Source organism: Apostichopus japonicus, chromosome 15 (assembly GCF_037975245.1).
Source record: "Apostichopus japonicus isolate 1M-3 chromosome 15, ASM3797524v1, whole genome shotgun sequence".
Lineage (NCBI taxonomy): Eukaryota > Metazoa > Echinodermata > Holothuroidea > Aspidochirotida > Stichopodidae > Apostichopus > Apostichopus japonicus.
The window spans coordinates 16,972,911-16,990,122 of record NC_092575.1 but is presented as its reverse complement, the minus strand read 5'-3'; the positions used below and the strand labels follow the sequence as shown (position 1 = coordinate 16,990,122).

At 40.1% G+C, this 17,212-nt stretch overlaps 1 protein-coding gene across 1 annotated transcript; it reads right to left on the bottom strand.

Annotated features, from left to right (window-relative positions):
- Positions 1–1,150: 1,150 nt before the first annotated feature.
- On the bottom strand, positions 1,151–16,013 carry LOC139981157 (sodium/glucose cotransporter 4-like). Its single transcript, XM_071993350.1, has 13 exons — positions 15,850–16,013; positions 10,943–11,119; positions 10,579–10,638; positions 9,320–9,424; positions 8,733–8,838; positions 8,228–8,312; positions 7,891–8,089; positions 7,239–7,482; positions 6,640–6,790; positions 5,813–5,981; positions 3,949–4,164; positions 2,561–2,663; positions 1,151–1,375 (listed from the first exon to the last, which is right to left on the bottom strand). The coding sequence occupies exons 1-13, from the start codon at positions 15,958–15,960 to the stop codon at positions 1,173–1,175; spliced, it is 1,929 nt and encodes a 642-aa protein (XP_071849451.1). The 5' UTR covers positions 15,961–16,013; the 3' UTR covers positions 1,151–1,172.
- Positions 16,014–17,212: the final 1,199 nt, after the last annotated feature.

Sequence of the window (17,212 nt, the reverse complement as noted above, 5' to 3'; positions counted from 1 at the left end):
AACGCTAGACAATAGTATATAGTTGTCACTATGGAAACTGACAACGAGGCCTACTACAGCTCTCTGCGACGTCTTATATTCTACGTTACTTTAACCGTTGATAAATCTATCACAATAAGTTAGAGGGTCAGAGCCAGGCCTCCTGATCCTGAAACTATTTTGAGAACTCTCTCTGGACTTCTAATAGCCACGTGCTTCAACAACCCGAAAGTAGAAAGTTGGTCTTGGAAGCGCCCTCAACTTCGGGGACCCTAGCCTATGCACATATCTTAAATGTCAATTGTATAATCCGGCACTGCACTTTACAGATCATGATGGACTGAACGAGATGTAGAAAATACACATTATGATATTTGAACAATAATGAGCATGAAATATATAACAACAACGTTTGTATAATTGGGGTTGCATATTTATTAACAAAAAAAGGGGGGGGGGATGTTATATTACATGTCATGGAAAAAGTAAGTGTCATGTAGATCGTATAGTATGCATGATTTATCATCACAATGGAGCATTTCCATCCATAACTAACCATATCCATAAATGCACGTTTAATGCCTCGTTATGCAATCAATCTCGACGGTGCAGACAATAACATCATCTTTGTTTACCCGCCAAAACATTCATTGGACGCATGCATGCGCGCCAAGTGTATTGACATTTCATAACTTTATATTAGGCTGTACGAGTGCCAAGTTTATAGATATGGGGGAAGGGACGGGAGGGTAGCGTCGGCTTAGTATCATCAACGCGATATTAACGTGTGTATTTACTCGCCGTTCGGTTAACGTACCCATCATTACAAGACATTTTCCTTTATAAATGACAACAATTTGTTACTTGCAACATTCACACTGACTTGAAGACAGCAACTTAAATTCGTCTTTTTTTTGTCAGGAAAATGTTGTGACAAATATCAGAACCATATATATCGACAGAAAATATATATATATATATGTTATCATGATGTAACTCAGCAGCTGCAGTTGTACATTGATGGGCAATTCCGTTCTCATGTGTGCAATGATATAGCTTTATAGAGTAAACGTTGCAGCATTATTAACGAGCGTTATAGAAAGGACACTCTTCTTTTAGCTGTTGCAACATCCCCACCCACCCACTTCCCTTCCCCTTCCCCTCCCTTCCTACACCCGACATAAGTGAATTCACTAAGCAAAAACAACCCAAAGTACCAGACTGCACCCAAGCATAAAAATGGCTGTGGCATTTAGGATAATGGTTTCAGTTCTGGTCTCCGCCAACGAGGAGAGTTTTTCGAGGCTATCAAGCTCCTTGGCGGTCGGTGCTGCATTAGAGTCCTGACCCGTCCCGCATATCACATCCACGAACCGCCTTCCACAAGAGACGTCCTCTGTGGGGGGGGGGGGGGGAAATGGATTATAAAATTATGATAAGCTTGTACATTCTTAACAGGAAACTTTTGACGTCATTATAAAAAAATTATGTTTTTTTTATTGTCATGTGCAAAAAAAAGTAACAGTGTTCCCGTTCAAAGTATTTCAGATCGGCATGACCTTTAAAACAAACTGGAGACTTATCGCCTTTATTGATATACTCAACAGAAAATATAAATGTGATTCATAATTTACTGTTGACAGATGCATGGATAGGGTTGATAAACAACTTTAACAACTATCGTTGCAGAGCAGGCACAACGTTCATAGAACATCAAACTGTAAACATATTCTGTATATGCATCACAGAATAAATGACAAAAATACCTTAAAAAAAAAGAACTTGTAAATTTCGTTTCTGAAATTATGGAGGGTTGTCCAGGAGCGGACTATGTCATAAATTGATACCGGCGCTCGATGCATCAACCGGAGGTTCTATAGTGGCATTGAAAGAAGTGGCAGGTATGACACTTCGGACGAATATATAAACAACTTTTGCGACCAAAAGGAAAGCGGCGCCCTACGACACCTCAAACTAAAGCCGTCTTCAGTATATATCTCGACGATACACCGGTCCCGACATGTTACTTTGCCTGTTACAACTAATATGAGTGCGCCCTCGCATCCTGACAGGCTGATTTGTGGAAGGGCGCCCTTAGTTTGTTATAATTCCACGATATTTATATGTAGAACGAACGTCTCGACCAAGACTAGTCCCGACAGCGTTTTTTTTTTTTTTTTCCCAGGACGAACGTGGGTTTCAGGTTTTTCAGGAATTTACAAATTCGTTTGAAATCAGAGTTAGGATTTAGAAAGTGGGTTAGGGATTCAGTTTCTGTGAAAATGAAGGATTTTCGTTCATAATTTGGGGTCAAAACTAGAAAAAAAGATTCAGAACATGTTTTTTGAAAAAAGCGTCACATGTTTAGAATCCAGGGATATGATTGGCCGATGCCCACGTTCGTCCTGGGAAAAAAAAATACGCGTCCCGACAGAGTGTATGCGGGTGGTGGAATATCAATCCGCGTATGAGATTGTCTTAGTTTCAGCAATGATTGCAATCTTACTTCTAGCAATACTCTGCAAATATAATATTTACAAAACACAGACGAAAACCAAATAAACCAATTGTTTTAACTCACCGTTTTCTCTTGATTCTTGTCTGCCTTCTTCTCTAACTTCAATGACAGGTTCATCGTCTGTTATCAATTTATCTTTTCTTGTCCAGAAGGTAAGTCCTCGTATCTGTTTGAACGAGTGTAAGAAAATTTATGATATATAATATATATATTGCCGTTATTCCATAGCTGCACACTCAATTAAGGGTCGGAATAAGCATATAACCTGGCACGTGCAGGGCATTACATTTAGTTGTTTCGAACAAACTGATCATTATTCTACTGTTACTAACGACGTTTGGCACACTGATTAAAAACTCTTCTCGGGAAAAAGACCCAGCCGATGCTGCGGTCCACAGTGGAGTCGGGCCGTAAGCAATCTAGGGGGACCTACTACATCATTCTCTTATCAGGAACGAATTCTTATCAGTTAAGGCACCCCATCCTACCCACGAGCCGCGCTCCATACGACACACCGTAACGATTTCCTCGGGGCCAGTGGACTACACTCTGGGGCACCGCTCTTTGAACAGAATAACCAATATGTAGCAGTGACATATAGGTAATAAAGTCACAAAATGGAAGCGCAGGTGCCATTCCGATCATCGTATTCAATACAGTAAGTAACGTGTAAACTGATAAAGTAGATCAACATTAATGTGTTGAAATATTTTAACGTGTGTTCATATTCACCACAGCATGGTACTGTGGAACTGTTATCAGTGCTCTCATAGGGTCACACAAGTGTCAAAATAAAGTGAATAATTTTTTTTAACTCTGAGTATACATTTTCATTTTCAACTCAAGTGGCCCAAGGGACCCATTGTTTGTTTTTATAGGGGGGGGGCTGTACCCGAGGGGATTTATTTTTCTTCTTACAACTTGGTAACAAAAAACAATTTTTTGAGGTCAAAAGGTCATGCACATAGGAGTAAGAGAGTGATTCGAAGGCTGTTTATAATATGAGAGGGTTACGAGTTGTTTCTAATGATCATGCAGTTCTTTCAAAGAACATAACATCACTCTATTAAAATATGCAAAAGTACCCTACTTCCATCCCCTGAAAACGCCTGTGGGTGGGGGCTAGAAGAACAGTTCATATACTTTTATAGAAAAAAACATCAGGAACTATTATCTACATGAGTGTCCATTTTTTTTTATCATTGAGGTCACTTCAGGCATGCATCCAAAGAGCCATCGCTATTTTTTTTATTACAAGGGGTCCTTTTCAATACAACCCCCCCCCCCCCCCCATTTGAACGAACAAATGTTTATAATAATAATATTTATAATAGATAGATAGATAATGAAAATATCTATTACCCCGTATAAGGTGATAATATATATATATATATATATATATATATATATATATATATATATAGTCCTAGTTTAGTATTATCTTAACTTACATATCTCTCAGGCAATGGTTCCGTTAACAAACTCACAACGATTGTGAAAATACTGACAACGCCAAATAAGAAGACACCAAAGTAGAGATAGTGCCAGTTAGCCAATAATGTTGGTCTCGTATCAATCTCTCCACATGCAGGAGCAGTAAATGTGAAGTCGATGGCCATTCGAATCAATCCAATTACGAAACCAAACATCAAGCCCCAGAAGGCTCCCTGGAAGGACAACAAAATGTGAGATATATTGGTCATCTGTATTTTCCCCTCCGACCCCCCCCCCCTAAGGGCGTTGTGGTCAAGTGGTTAAGGCAGTGGACTTGTGATCTAAGGATAACAGGTTCGAGCCCTGGCCAGATCATTACGTTGTGTCCTTGGGCAAGGCGCTTTATCTCCATTGCCTCTCTTCACCCAGGTGTATAAATGGGGACCTGGGAGGTAACTTGTAAATATAGCTGTTTGCGCCGGTTTGTGGCTGCACCCTATGGGAAGTCCCCCGGGGGACACGTGGTTGTGGTGCACTATGGTGCCCTGGGAGAGATTGATTGAATTGTGCACACTTTGGTGTAGGTGTGACAAGTTACCAATGACCAGGGTTAAGTTGTTACGTCGTGTGAGAGAGCCTTGGTCCTGAACAAGACTGTAAACCTAAAATTATAAATATATATAAACGCCCACCCTCCTCTTGCTTGCAAAGTCTCTGTTTTTTCTTCGGACATAACGCGAACAATGTTTCGATGTGCCCGGATGTTTTCACAGAGACCCCAAGACCTTGTGCCTCAAATGCTTATTGGGTAGTCCGGCACCACCTCCCCCAATCCTATAAAGAATTTGTCTCTAAACCCACTAACTTGAAGATGATTCAATAAAAGTTAAAATTTTTATTCACAGAATATGGAAAGGTCAAATTAGATAAATCATTTCCGTAGGCGTAGAATCAGGGTTACCAGGGGTGGGGGGCGCTTTCCCAACATTGAAAACTGTATGTGTAGGGGATTGTTCTTCCTCGTTTTGTTAACTAGGGATTAGTAGTAACACGATTTGACAAAGGGATTGGTGAACACTCCCACATCCTGTAGCAGTGCGCATGATGGGCACAATGAAATCATTCTCTTTCCACTTTTATAAATATATTTATTTCTCAGAGAATGAAAGAAGTCAAGCTAAATGTTCTGTGTGAGCGAAACTAAGGAGGGACAGGGATTGGTTCGGTCATGACAATATCTAAAGGCTACAAATAACTTTGGATTGTTACAAAATTATAATAATATTATAGGCCCCTATTATTATAATACTATAATATTTCTCCCTTAAAGGCATTGAAGATTCGCCCCAAACCGCGTGCGGCCATCTGAAAAAGTTAACTTTCTGTTGCTTACATGTGAAGTTTTCTTTTTGTCGCTACAAAATGCAGAGAATAATGAAACGTGATACCTTGTTATCTTTAGCTGGACCTGAGATGTCCATCGCTGTATCGTTTGTATATATACTGTGATGTGGGTATTGACCGCAGCTGTATGTACTGACTGTACACTAGTGTCTAATTACCGACGGTAGCAAGCTGTGCGTGTATTTTCTGGGGTCGAAAGTGGTGTTAAACACTTCTGTTACACCTTATTCGAAACTAGGTCAAATTACCGGCATTAGACGTTTCTTTTTGCGCGAGTGTTCACACCCTTTAACATTGTTTTCACGAATAATTGTTGGTGTGACTTCGCTCATTTAAGATGAACAGGTGACACGTGAATTGAAATCTTCAGCAAGGTTTTGTAAGATAGAGAAAGTAAGAGATACAAACAAATCAAGTTATCTTTAATCAAGCAATTCTGTTACAGTCTGTCTTCGATTATGTGTGTATCGCGAATACCTTTTCATTGGTTCTCTTCCACGATACAGCGAGTACAAATACCGCACAAATTGGGGGCGCTAGGTAACTAGTGATCGATTGTATGTAGTCGAACAGACGTCCTCCTTGCGCTGATTGGATGATACTGATCCACAGGATGCCAATAACAACCAAAACCAGAATGAATACTCTGGAAATGAAGAAAAAACGTAAAAATTAAGAAGGAGAAAGTCTTACTACCCAGAAAGACGGTATGCTACAAGTACCCCCTAGCCCCTCTCCTGTTTAATCTGGATGGTTTAATTATACATTTCCCCAGCCACCCCGCCCCCTCCCTCCACCTCTCTCCACCCTCTTCTCTTCTCTCGCTCACTCTCTCTTTCATGTACACATAACACCTAACCAATTTTTGCATTCATTTTGCAAAATAGATCTTTCTGTGAGACTTGGTTATGCCAGAAAAAAAACAATTACACTTCTGTACTGTTTGGTGGAAAGTTAAAAAATGAACATTAAAAAAAAAGAAAATAATAATTAAGAACTGTACATATTCCCATTATCATTATCATTATCACATTGTCAGTGCTGGGTATCTTTGGCTCCTTGGTCTGATTTTCAAAACTGCATGATAGAAACTCTGAATATTACGGTAAGTAGATTTCGCCTTTTTAAGGTTTGAAAATCACCACCCCCAAAGCTATTTGTAAACTATGAGATCAAGACTACCATACGCAAATTGTTATCACAGCTAATAAAATCATTCAGAGAGCTCTCTATTCACCCACCGGGGAGGGAGGAACCAGGCACCCCTATGCGGGACCTATGCGGGATGATATCAACAGGCTTACCGACCAACCACCATCAGCTCCGTCTCTTTGGCCCTTGGTCTGAATCTGGTCCAGATATCGATGGTAAATATGGTGCTACTGCTGTTGAAGATGGAGGTCAATGAACTCATCAAACTGCTCATGATTACAGCTAACATCAATCCTTTTAAACCTGTTAAGAAATATATAAGGTGCCGTGTCGTTTCATCACAGTATATAGCCCGAGAGAACTTTCAGACCCGGGACGGAGAAAGAAACCCTTGAAGGAACTCATGGTCAGTATATGTGTGAAGTTTATTATATTATGGTTACTTGTCTAGTGTTTGCAATTAACAAAAACAGCAATAATGATATGTTTGAGAAATCTAACTGGTAGAGTGGAGATGGGGTGTCGCGTGTGTGTGTTGGAGGGGGGGGGGGCTTCCTATTCGACATCGTAAGGGAATTCCTTAATTTCACCCCCACCATATATTTCTGCCTTTTGTAAAATAAATCCGAAATTGAAGTCAAGATAATGTGCTGCATTTATCACAAATGGGTTTACCACAAATGGGTTTACTTGCCCGGGAAACTTTACATATATAGAGAAGCCATGCAATCTCGAATTCTATAATACTTACCTATGGGCATTATGTTGACAACCAGCTTAGGATATGCAATGTTACTGCATCCCACTTCACTCTGGCAATGTTTCATGCACTCTACGGAATCCACACAAGCTACTGCATCAGTGAAGAAAACGCGGCTTATCATCCCAGGATAAACCATCAGAAAGAGAGGCAACGATTTCAGAAAGCCCACCAGAATGCATCCTCCTTTGGCGTGAGCCACAGACTTAGCTGCTAAGGCTCTCTGTACCATTACCTGCGGAACAGTCATAACGACAGACATACCTTTATTGATAATAAAATAAGAGTAGCAAAGAAAAAGAGCAGGCACAAAATTTGACTTTCAAATTCCAATATTTTAAATGCTTTTTATCTAATAGTAACTTTCAAGTATCTTTTTCTTCAACGTTTTTCACATAACAGGGCACTGTTTAAGAACTTTTTTTTTTCAACGATTTTGTTTTCTTTCTGTTAAATAACAAAGAGCCCATTTTAATTACAAAATGGAAAAAGTGTATTTTATAACCAAAACGGGGCAATTTTAATTTCTGCAAGGGGACACTTTTATTGAGGTTTTCCACAAATCTGGGTGGGCGGATAGGAAGGGGGGGCGGCATGTATATCCCTGTGCTCCGGCTTTGCTGACGTTATTCCATTTAATTACCTGATCAGCGCAGACATACCACGTGGCAGATACAGTGATGCCAAAGATCATTGCAGGCCAGGGCAGATCTGAGTGGATGGGATGCCGAAAGAGATGAAAAGCATCCTCTCTTGGTAGACCGCAGGAGATGTTACCAACGAGAGCCTGTCTTGGAATTGCTAGAGGATACTCGAGCTGTAACTCATCCCAGGATACTTCCCTGGAAAGCTGCAAAGAAAGAAACATTACTTTACTAAATGGAACTGTAAGGGGTGTTTGGTCTTGTTTTGTTTTTCATACATTTGATAACCGTGGGTTATTTGCATCAAAATGAAGAATATTTTGCAGAATGTGGAACTTACATAGTATCATAAGTACAGCAGCGCCCCCTATCATAATAGCCGTCTGGGCTGCGTCTGTGTAAATAACTGCAGCAAGTCCACCTGCCGAAAAGAAAAGGGATGAGAGAATAAATGGAGAAGGAGTAGGGGGAAAAGGGATATAAAGTATAGGAGAAAACGTTAAGTTAATTGTAACACAAAAGTGTAATTCATGTTCTAGTTCATCGTCTGTCATATTTTGGGGCACTACCCTAAGTGTCTCTGCTCCATCTTTAATTCAAAAATTCCGGGAGCTGGAGAAATGTATGGACTAATGATATATATGTTAAAACCTGATGCATGTAGATTCTATGAAAATGCTTACTGATAAGATTGGTTCTCATATTCCCTCCTAAACGCTAATGATTATATATATATATATATATATATATATATATATATATATATATATATATATATATATATATATATATATATATATATATATATATATATATATAAACCAATGACGTCATTACGTACCCATTACTGTGTATATGGCGGTCACAGTTAATAAGATAATGACAGCGGGGTAGAGATTCCATCCTAGAGCTTGCTGAACAAATAAAGCACCCGTAAATAATGCAACCTGTATTAAAACAAAACAAAACTCTATGAGACAAATAATCATACTAAACCTTTTAAACCTTGTAACCATCAGGATGGCATTTTTCAATCCCATCCTAACTCTTTTAAACTATTTACAATAACATATGAAAGGCTTTCAATACGCACCTGTACTAGATCCTTGAGCGGTGTCGAAGGTTGGATAGGTGAGGGGTGGGGTGGTAGCAAGCAATAATGAACAACATCAAGACCACCCCCCCCCCAAAAAAAAAAGCGAATTTAAGTCTTCCACCTTGTCAAAGAACAAAAAGCACTAACGAAGGCCGTGGTAACTGCAGTACTTGCAAATATATAGGCCTATATTCTTTTTATATTTCACAACAAATTTATTTTTTAATTATTTTACGTGCAGGGAGGGGGGGGGGGATTTCGCCTTACGGTACTATCATACACATTCTTCACCATCATATACTGCTTGAAGACATTCTCAAGTCATAACTTACGGATATTTTCGTCAGCACTGACAATATGAGGGACAAAATGGCCAAGTAAACACGAATTCGCTGGCCACCGAATCGCTTGTTGAGATATTCTGGCATGGTGTATACCTGTATCGAAATCAAGGAGTTTACAAACAGGTTAACTGAATAAATCATTATCTGAAGAAACTCGAATAGAGCCTGTTGAATGTTGGAAGTACACAATAGTGCAGGCAGAGATAAAAAAAGAGGATGTGTATACGGGGTGGGGTGAAATGATCCCCTAAAGTCGGAGCTCAAATTGAATGTCAAAGGTATACATTCGTGTATAACATATGGAGTGTCAGACCATAGACCACTGTCTTGTCAACGGTTTGTATTTCACAATATGAACGTCACATTCTTGAGTAAATTGACAGCCCTCAATTTAACTTAATTGACGAATAAAACAAGATGTAACTGACAGCGTTCCGCAAACGTTTAGACCCATGGACGATTAAGGATCTTCAATGAGGATTTAGCCCCTATACCAACCAAACCCCCACTCAACCCCTCAGAATCGATGCTCAGAATACTGCATGTAAGCTAGTTTGGACTAACGGACTTGATGTTAAGAAATAATTGAGCCTTAATCAATCTCCATCGACAAGCTCCAAATTTACGTTTTATATATTACCCAGTTATTGATTTCTAATCAATCATGTACTGTGTGTTTAATATTGTATTCTCTTACTGCAATGTGATGCGTTACATTTAATACCATCTGGTATATAGTAACAGGTCATGTCCGTTAAAGGAAAGCTGCGCTGTGGTAACTTACTCTCATATTAACTGATGATATGTATGAGCCATTCGTATATAACATAAGAACTACTTAATTACGCAGATACCATCATGTCATATAAATATATATATGGACAAGCAAGTCTTAAACACCCTCTTCTTGCCACGTCCGAACCCAGAACAGTAGGCTACCGCAAAACAATTCTCGAAACTTGGAAAGATATGTCTGCCTCATTATTACTTTCTTGTTGACCTTATACTTCCATAAAACGTACCCGGAGATATTACACCTATATATTCTCTAGTGATGCGGCCCGCGGATGGATACAAAGTTTGACTGTTGCACTGATTTCGGGCCTAGACTTAATCTACATTATAACACTATACTTAACTTTTTAAATGACGTAATTCTCGTTTGAGAAATATTGTATTTAATCGGAAAATATCTCTTTTAATTGTTGGGGGAAAACATTCGTAAGTTGGCAAAGAAATCGGCTTACCCTGGAAGCCAAATAGACTGGTAGAAAGTACCATCCAAGCAATACAAAAATAAACATGCCCTGAAAAAGAAAAAAAGATACACATGAAATCAAGAAAGTGCACTGAACGGCCACTGAAAGCGTGTAACTCTTGAAAGAAATTTCAGTGTGGCTCAATGCTGACCTTACTGCGGTCATTGTAGTATTTTGAAGTATTCGGCGATCAATGGCTTACAAGATATGCTATGTTTTTTTTTTTTTTTTGGTGTGCATTATGTTGTTTACACGTGAAAATTTTATAGTTAGACCGATAACAGGATAACCTATAGTCAGTACACCAAAAAAAAAATGTTAATGCATGGTTAAAAAAAATAAAAATTCTCACATTTATTTCGTAAGCAGCGACGGAAATGCCGTTTGCGGCTCCATATCCAGCTAAGCCGATGAAATGCTCGCAGCCGATGTTGCTAGCGAATAGAGAAGCTCCAACAGGCCACCAGGACATTTTACTTCCCGCCAAGAAATAACCCTTCAGTGTTGATCTCGATGACCTCATGGACGCCTGCACGTGACATATTAGGAATTGACGTTATTTATTGTTATGATTTAACTTTATTAACTATACTTTTGCATCTCATCCAAACAAAGAAACGACGGGGTTTTAGAGTTGCCTAGAATATCATGATTACAGTTTGTCTCAATTTAAAATATAATAACATAAATTAACATATAAACTATATATATATATATATATATATACATATACATATATATATATATAAAAATCGTAATGAGTTGGAAAATCAAGAACAGTGAAAAAACTTCCAGCCTCCACCGGGATTCGAACCCGGGCCTTCCGCTTTGTACGCGGACACACTAACCACTCGGCTATGGACGCTGATTGTATATCCAGAGGTTCGAAACCGGTAAGGAGGGTCGTTTTCCACTGTAGGCGTTTGTCACCTGTATCGAACAATACTAGTTCTATTTTTGGTGACATATTTTGCCTTACTCTAGAGATCAAACATGATGCTAACCAACTCGATTTCATTTGTGATTCCTAAAGCCGGATCTCGAAAGAGATACTTTGAACAGACTTTATGTTAATGCAATGGAGGTAAACGACAAAGGCAAATGAATATATATATAAATGAAGATCGTAATGAGTTGGAAAACCAAGAACAGTGAAAAACTTCCAGCCTCCACCGGGATTCGAACCCGGGCCTTCCACTCTGTACGCGGACACACTAACCACTCGGCTATGGACGCTGATTGTATGTCCAGAGGTTCGAAACCGGTAAGGAGGGTCGTTTTCCACTGTAGGCGTTTGTCACCTGTATCGAACAATACTAGTTCTATTTTTGGTGACATATTTTGCCTTACTCTAGAGATCAAACATGATGCTAACCAACTCGATTTCATTTGTGATTCCTAAAGCCGGATCTCGAAAGAGATACTTTGAACAGACTTTATGTTAATGCAATGGAGGTAAACGACAAAGGCAAATGAATATATATAAATGAAGATCGTAATGAGTTGGAAAATCAAGAACAGTGAAAAACTTCCAGCCTCCACCGGGATTCGAACCCGGGCCTTCCGCTCTGTACGCGGACACCCTAACCACTAGAAACTTATCCCCTTGTTCGAAGGATGCAAAATTGGCTGCATATAAAGGTCTCCTCCTGCCAGTATTGGAATATGCCAGTTCTGTCTGGGATCCCCACCAAGCTTTCTTGCAGCACAACCTCGAAAACATTCAGAGGCGTGCAGCCCGTTTCATCGCTTCAGATTATTCAAGAGAGCCTGGCTCTGTCTCATCTCTGTTACGGGACCTAAACCTGGTGCCCTTGGCAGAGAGGCGCAGACAAAGTAGAATCATCTTATTTGCTAAGGGCATCTATGGTCAGGCCCAGATCCCTATTGACTGCCTAAGAAAGCCTCTGCGTAGGAGTTGGAACATGCATGATATGCATTTCTGCCAACTGTATGCCAGTACCAATTGCTATAAGTATAGTTTTTTTCCAAATACAATTAGGGATTGGAATAGTCTGCCTTCAGACCTCATTAGTAGTTCCAGTGGTTCTGTGAATCCTGTCACTTATATCAGTACTCGGGTCAGATTTAACTAGTTTTTCTCTTGACGTGTGTGTGGTGAGATATTGTCCCTTTTGCGGATGTGTCACCGTATCGAAGACGAAGACGAAGACGAAGACTAGGCTATGGACGCTGATTATATGTCCAGAGGTTCGAAACCGGTAAGGAGGGTCGTAATTCCACTGTAGGCGTTTGTCACCTGTATCGAACAATACTAGTTCTGTGTTTGGTGACATATATATATCTATATATATATATATATATATATATATATATATATATATATATCAGGCGCGTATCCAGGATTTTCAAACCCGGGGGGCGCGAATTACTATCTTAGCGGAGCGCCACCATCGGTTGGCGCGCAGCGTACAAAAAAATTTCTTGTTTTGGAACCCCCCCCCCCCCCCCCAGATCACCGGAAACGGCACTTCTCGGGCTTGAAATGACCAACCAGATGTACACTTTTTGCCTGAGAACCAGGTATTTCCTAATAGTTTTTTTTTTCCATCCATAACCTTTTTGAAGTTTGTCAACCCGGCACACATCATGTTCGACCTGATGGCATCTCCTGTGGGTCTTTGCTTTTGTAGGTGATTCTACGTCGCGGCCCACAATAACCGTCAGCCCCACTTTTCAAGGTTTTAAGCCCCATATATGTTCAGAATTTGAAAATTCACATTTCTCGTTAATAAACTCACTTCAAAACATACCCATAATGTTGTACAAAATTTCATCTATGGACAACCAATATAGAAAAACTTCCTTCAACCCCTAACAGACCGGTCAAAATTGCACGAGTAGAGGGAAGTGTGATGCAGAATGTTGGTCATAAATTTTCGAAAATTCAGACACAGTTAATTTATTGGTGTACAAACATTAAAACCTTTTATAACGGCTATTATAAAACTTGGTTGAAGGAAATGAAAAAATAGCAGATATTTCCTTCAACCGAACACTACACACATAGGCGTAGGAGGCGCGGCGGCAGTGGCGGAGCTAGGGGTATTGGTCAGGAGTGGCGAGAATGGTCTGTAGGAGCGCTTTCGACACTATCTGAGCGGAGCGCCACCACTGGTTGGCGCGTAGCGTACAGAAAATTTTTGAATAAAGATACTCCCTAAATCGCCGGAAATGACCTTTTCCGGGCCTGGCTAATTTGCAGATAAACGAAGAATAAATAGGTGTCATCGCCAAATTACACGAACAAAATGTGACAAATGTCAATAAGTAGATGAGAGCGCAATAAAAAAGTTAATAATCTAGAATAAGTAAAAAGTGGTAAAGAGCTGAAAAGGCGCCAGCAGTCCATTTGAGTCCGTCAGGGGGGGGGGGGGGGAACCCCGACCGTATGGACGCTCCGCCACTGCGCGGCGGGGGTGCAGCCCCTAATTCGCCATTACTAATGTAAAAGAGAGTTTTGACATAATTGGACCTCCATGCTTTTTATACATCTACATGAGACATGTCGTTGTTTACATTAGCATCCCGCGAAATACTGCGCAATTTGAACGGACCGTACGGTACATGATGGCATGCGATGTAATGTTGGATGCTTGCTTATATGATATTGACATGAACACATTGAACGCGCGCTTCGCGCGCGAAAATTTTTGGTTATTTTTTCAGGCAAGTCGGACAGTTTTGAGGCTTTTCATCCTGGAACGCCATTTTCATGCTCACTGATATGATGTGATATCTGCTGTTTGCGTTACAAATTCGAACAGGCGCGTAGCGAGGAATTTGCCAAGGGAGGGGCGAAGCCTGTAGGCAAATTATCTAAGCGTAGCGCCACCATAGGTTGGCGAAGCGTACAAGAAAATTTTGGCCGAAAATGCCTCCCAGATCGCTGGAAATGGCACTACCCAGGGACCATTTGTTAGCGCGAAGCGTACAAGCAAATTTTGGCCGAAAATGTCTCCCAGATCGCTGGTAGTGACACTTCCCAGGCCTTGTAAGTTGCCTCTAAGCACTTTCTATTTTGAAATTACTTAGCGATATAATTTAAAAAAATGCTGAATGGGGGGGGGGGGGGGCGGGCGTTCGCCCCCATCCCAAAATGCGTCATGTTCCCCGACGACACGGTCGAGTTCGAGACCAGCCACAGTTGGTTTCATAGCACAATTCTACACACGCGTTATGATAGACCATATATAGTACATATATAGATCATTAGTGAGAGAGGAAAATGGAAACGTCAAAAAATGGAGTTGTCGGTGTAAGGGGTAGGGTGAGTCACACTTTTACGAAATCATTGATCCGTCACTGGCTACCCTTCAGCGCTGTAATGATGTCACTGTTCCTCTTTCTCTCCCCGGTGTCTTCGCGTTTTTCTTTTACTCCCTCCTTTTCTCCTTTTTCTCTCTTTCTTCTTTTTCTTTTCCCTTCCTTCCTCTCCTCCTCCTCTTTTTCCCCTCTTTGTTCCTTTTTTCTTCTCTTTTTTTTCTCTCCTCTTTTCCTTACCCGGGGGGCGCGCGCCCCCAACGCCCCCCCTGGATACGCACCTGTATATATATATACTAGCTATGACAAAATATAGAGTAATATCCTTTTTTCAGCGATATTAGGCCTTATTCAAGTTCTGGTCATATTGCTGGCAGAATCATGCAAGTGATAATTAAGTTCTAAACGAGGAGTTCTCGTGATATGGTTTTGTACGTACATAATTAACATCGTTGCAATGTTATTTCATATAGGTACAATTACCATGCACATATGCGGTACATGGTATAACGTAGTTGCACCAACCAAAAAGATTCTTTAAGCGTTAACGTAACGTAACAAACTGTTTGACTCTACTATGTAATACTTTGAGGTATCCTTTTTTTCACTCTCGCTATAACCCATCAATAATTATACATTGTGTAAGATCATCCATAACGTAGCTTTTTTTGCGTATAACAATGATAACCGACAGTTGACTTCCATAAAAAAACAAAAAAAAAAAACAATAGTCTTCTAGTAAATATTCGGCATCTCGATCCAAGACAGTATACAATGAACACAGTTCATCTTGAATGTCGTGTTTACAAGCTATATAGGGTAAGATCCCGCCACAGATAACGTCCGCCATATGCAGCAACATAGGTTAAGATTGTCATGGGAACCACAAATCTAGTGGATACTACTTAAAGTGCATTATGGATAAAATTTTACGAAAAGTGCAATTTTCTTAACTGAGCAACAAAATTTACCTACCCATAATCCAACGGCAAGGATACCAACCAAATAAACTATTACTATCACGTAATCAGGCGTGGCCAAAGAAGACCCAATGGCTCCTGTAGAATAATTTGATCCACCCGCCATATTGTTCCAGACGTCAGTTGCCAAGTAAACTGTTGTGCGCGCGGGACATTTATATGAGCGTTCTACAAAGTTTTTTTTAATTTCCATGCTAAGTGAAGCCTGGCATCAGGTCAACACTTTGATTTACACGAAGCTTGACCTATAGCCGACGAGAGGAACGGGTTGGTATTTTGACACAATCTAAACAAATTCACTTGAGGCTATAACGAAGAAATAATATTTCCAATGTTGTGCTTTAGTTACCGAAAATATAAAATGTGGGGTCGTGGCCACTCGTAAAGTTACAGACATTACGTCTCCGTTCGTGAGATAGACCTTTTCAAGTTCTGCACACATCAGAAAGGTTCCAATAATATATCGAAGCTACACCTTATAGGTTGGTATACCTACTGCGTAACATTTTCATGATCTTGTATTCCTTTCTCCTTGAGAGATGTTATTTGAGGCCATAACTGTGTTTGTATTTGCCTATACTGTCTCGGATCTGAGGGACTGACCTAATGGCCTGTGCGGAAGACCAAGCAGTCAAGCCATTTTAATTGATCCAACTGGGCCTTTTTAACACTGACACCAACTTGGAGGGGGGGGGGGGCGACTGTGAGAATCCTCCCAAAATAGACATATAGTTTGTATAGAAATGACTAATTCTGACTTATAAGCAAAACTAGACCATATTTTTATCCAATTGTTGATGTGTTTTTGTGTGAAAAAAAATCTAGAAATCCTCACCACATACATATGTCAAATGCTCCCAAAGTCTAAATCAATTAATACCAATATGGTACCGTATAGAGGGGTCTGGTAACTGGTAAATCACCCTCTACATAAGAAAAGAAGGTCAACAAACTCACCACAGTTAATCTGGGCAAAATGGATCAGTCATTTTTTTTTCATATGGGTGTACCCCCCTCCTCCCCTCTTCAACTGCATAAAAAAAAGAGCAGGAGTAGTTGTTAGCACAATTTTACATTCAGAGCTAAGTCTAGTCTAAATATAACTTAAGATGCACCATTTTTCGTCTAAAATTTTCTTGGGGGATCACAGGCTACCTAAAAGGGAGTCGGTTTGAACGATGCCAGTCGGTCCGGACCTCTCCGTTATGAAATCATTCAATAACCTCCGGCCCTTCCTTATCGGTTCAGCTACGTTGCAAATCAGTCTGTTTTCCAAAGCTGAAACATATACCGAAACGGAATTTGTGAAAATTGTTAATCGAAGCCCGAGCTTCGGTTATAGGAACTGTAGATGATGG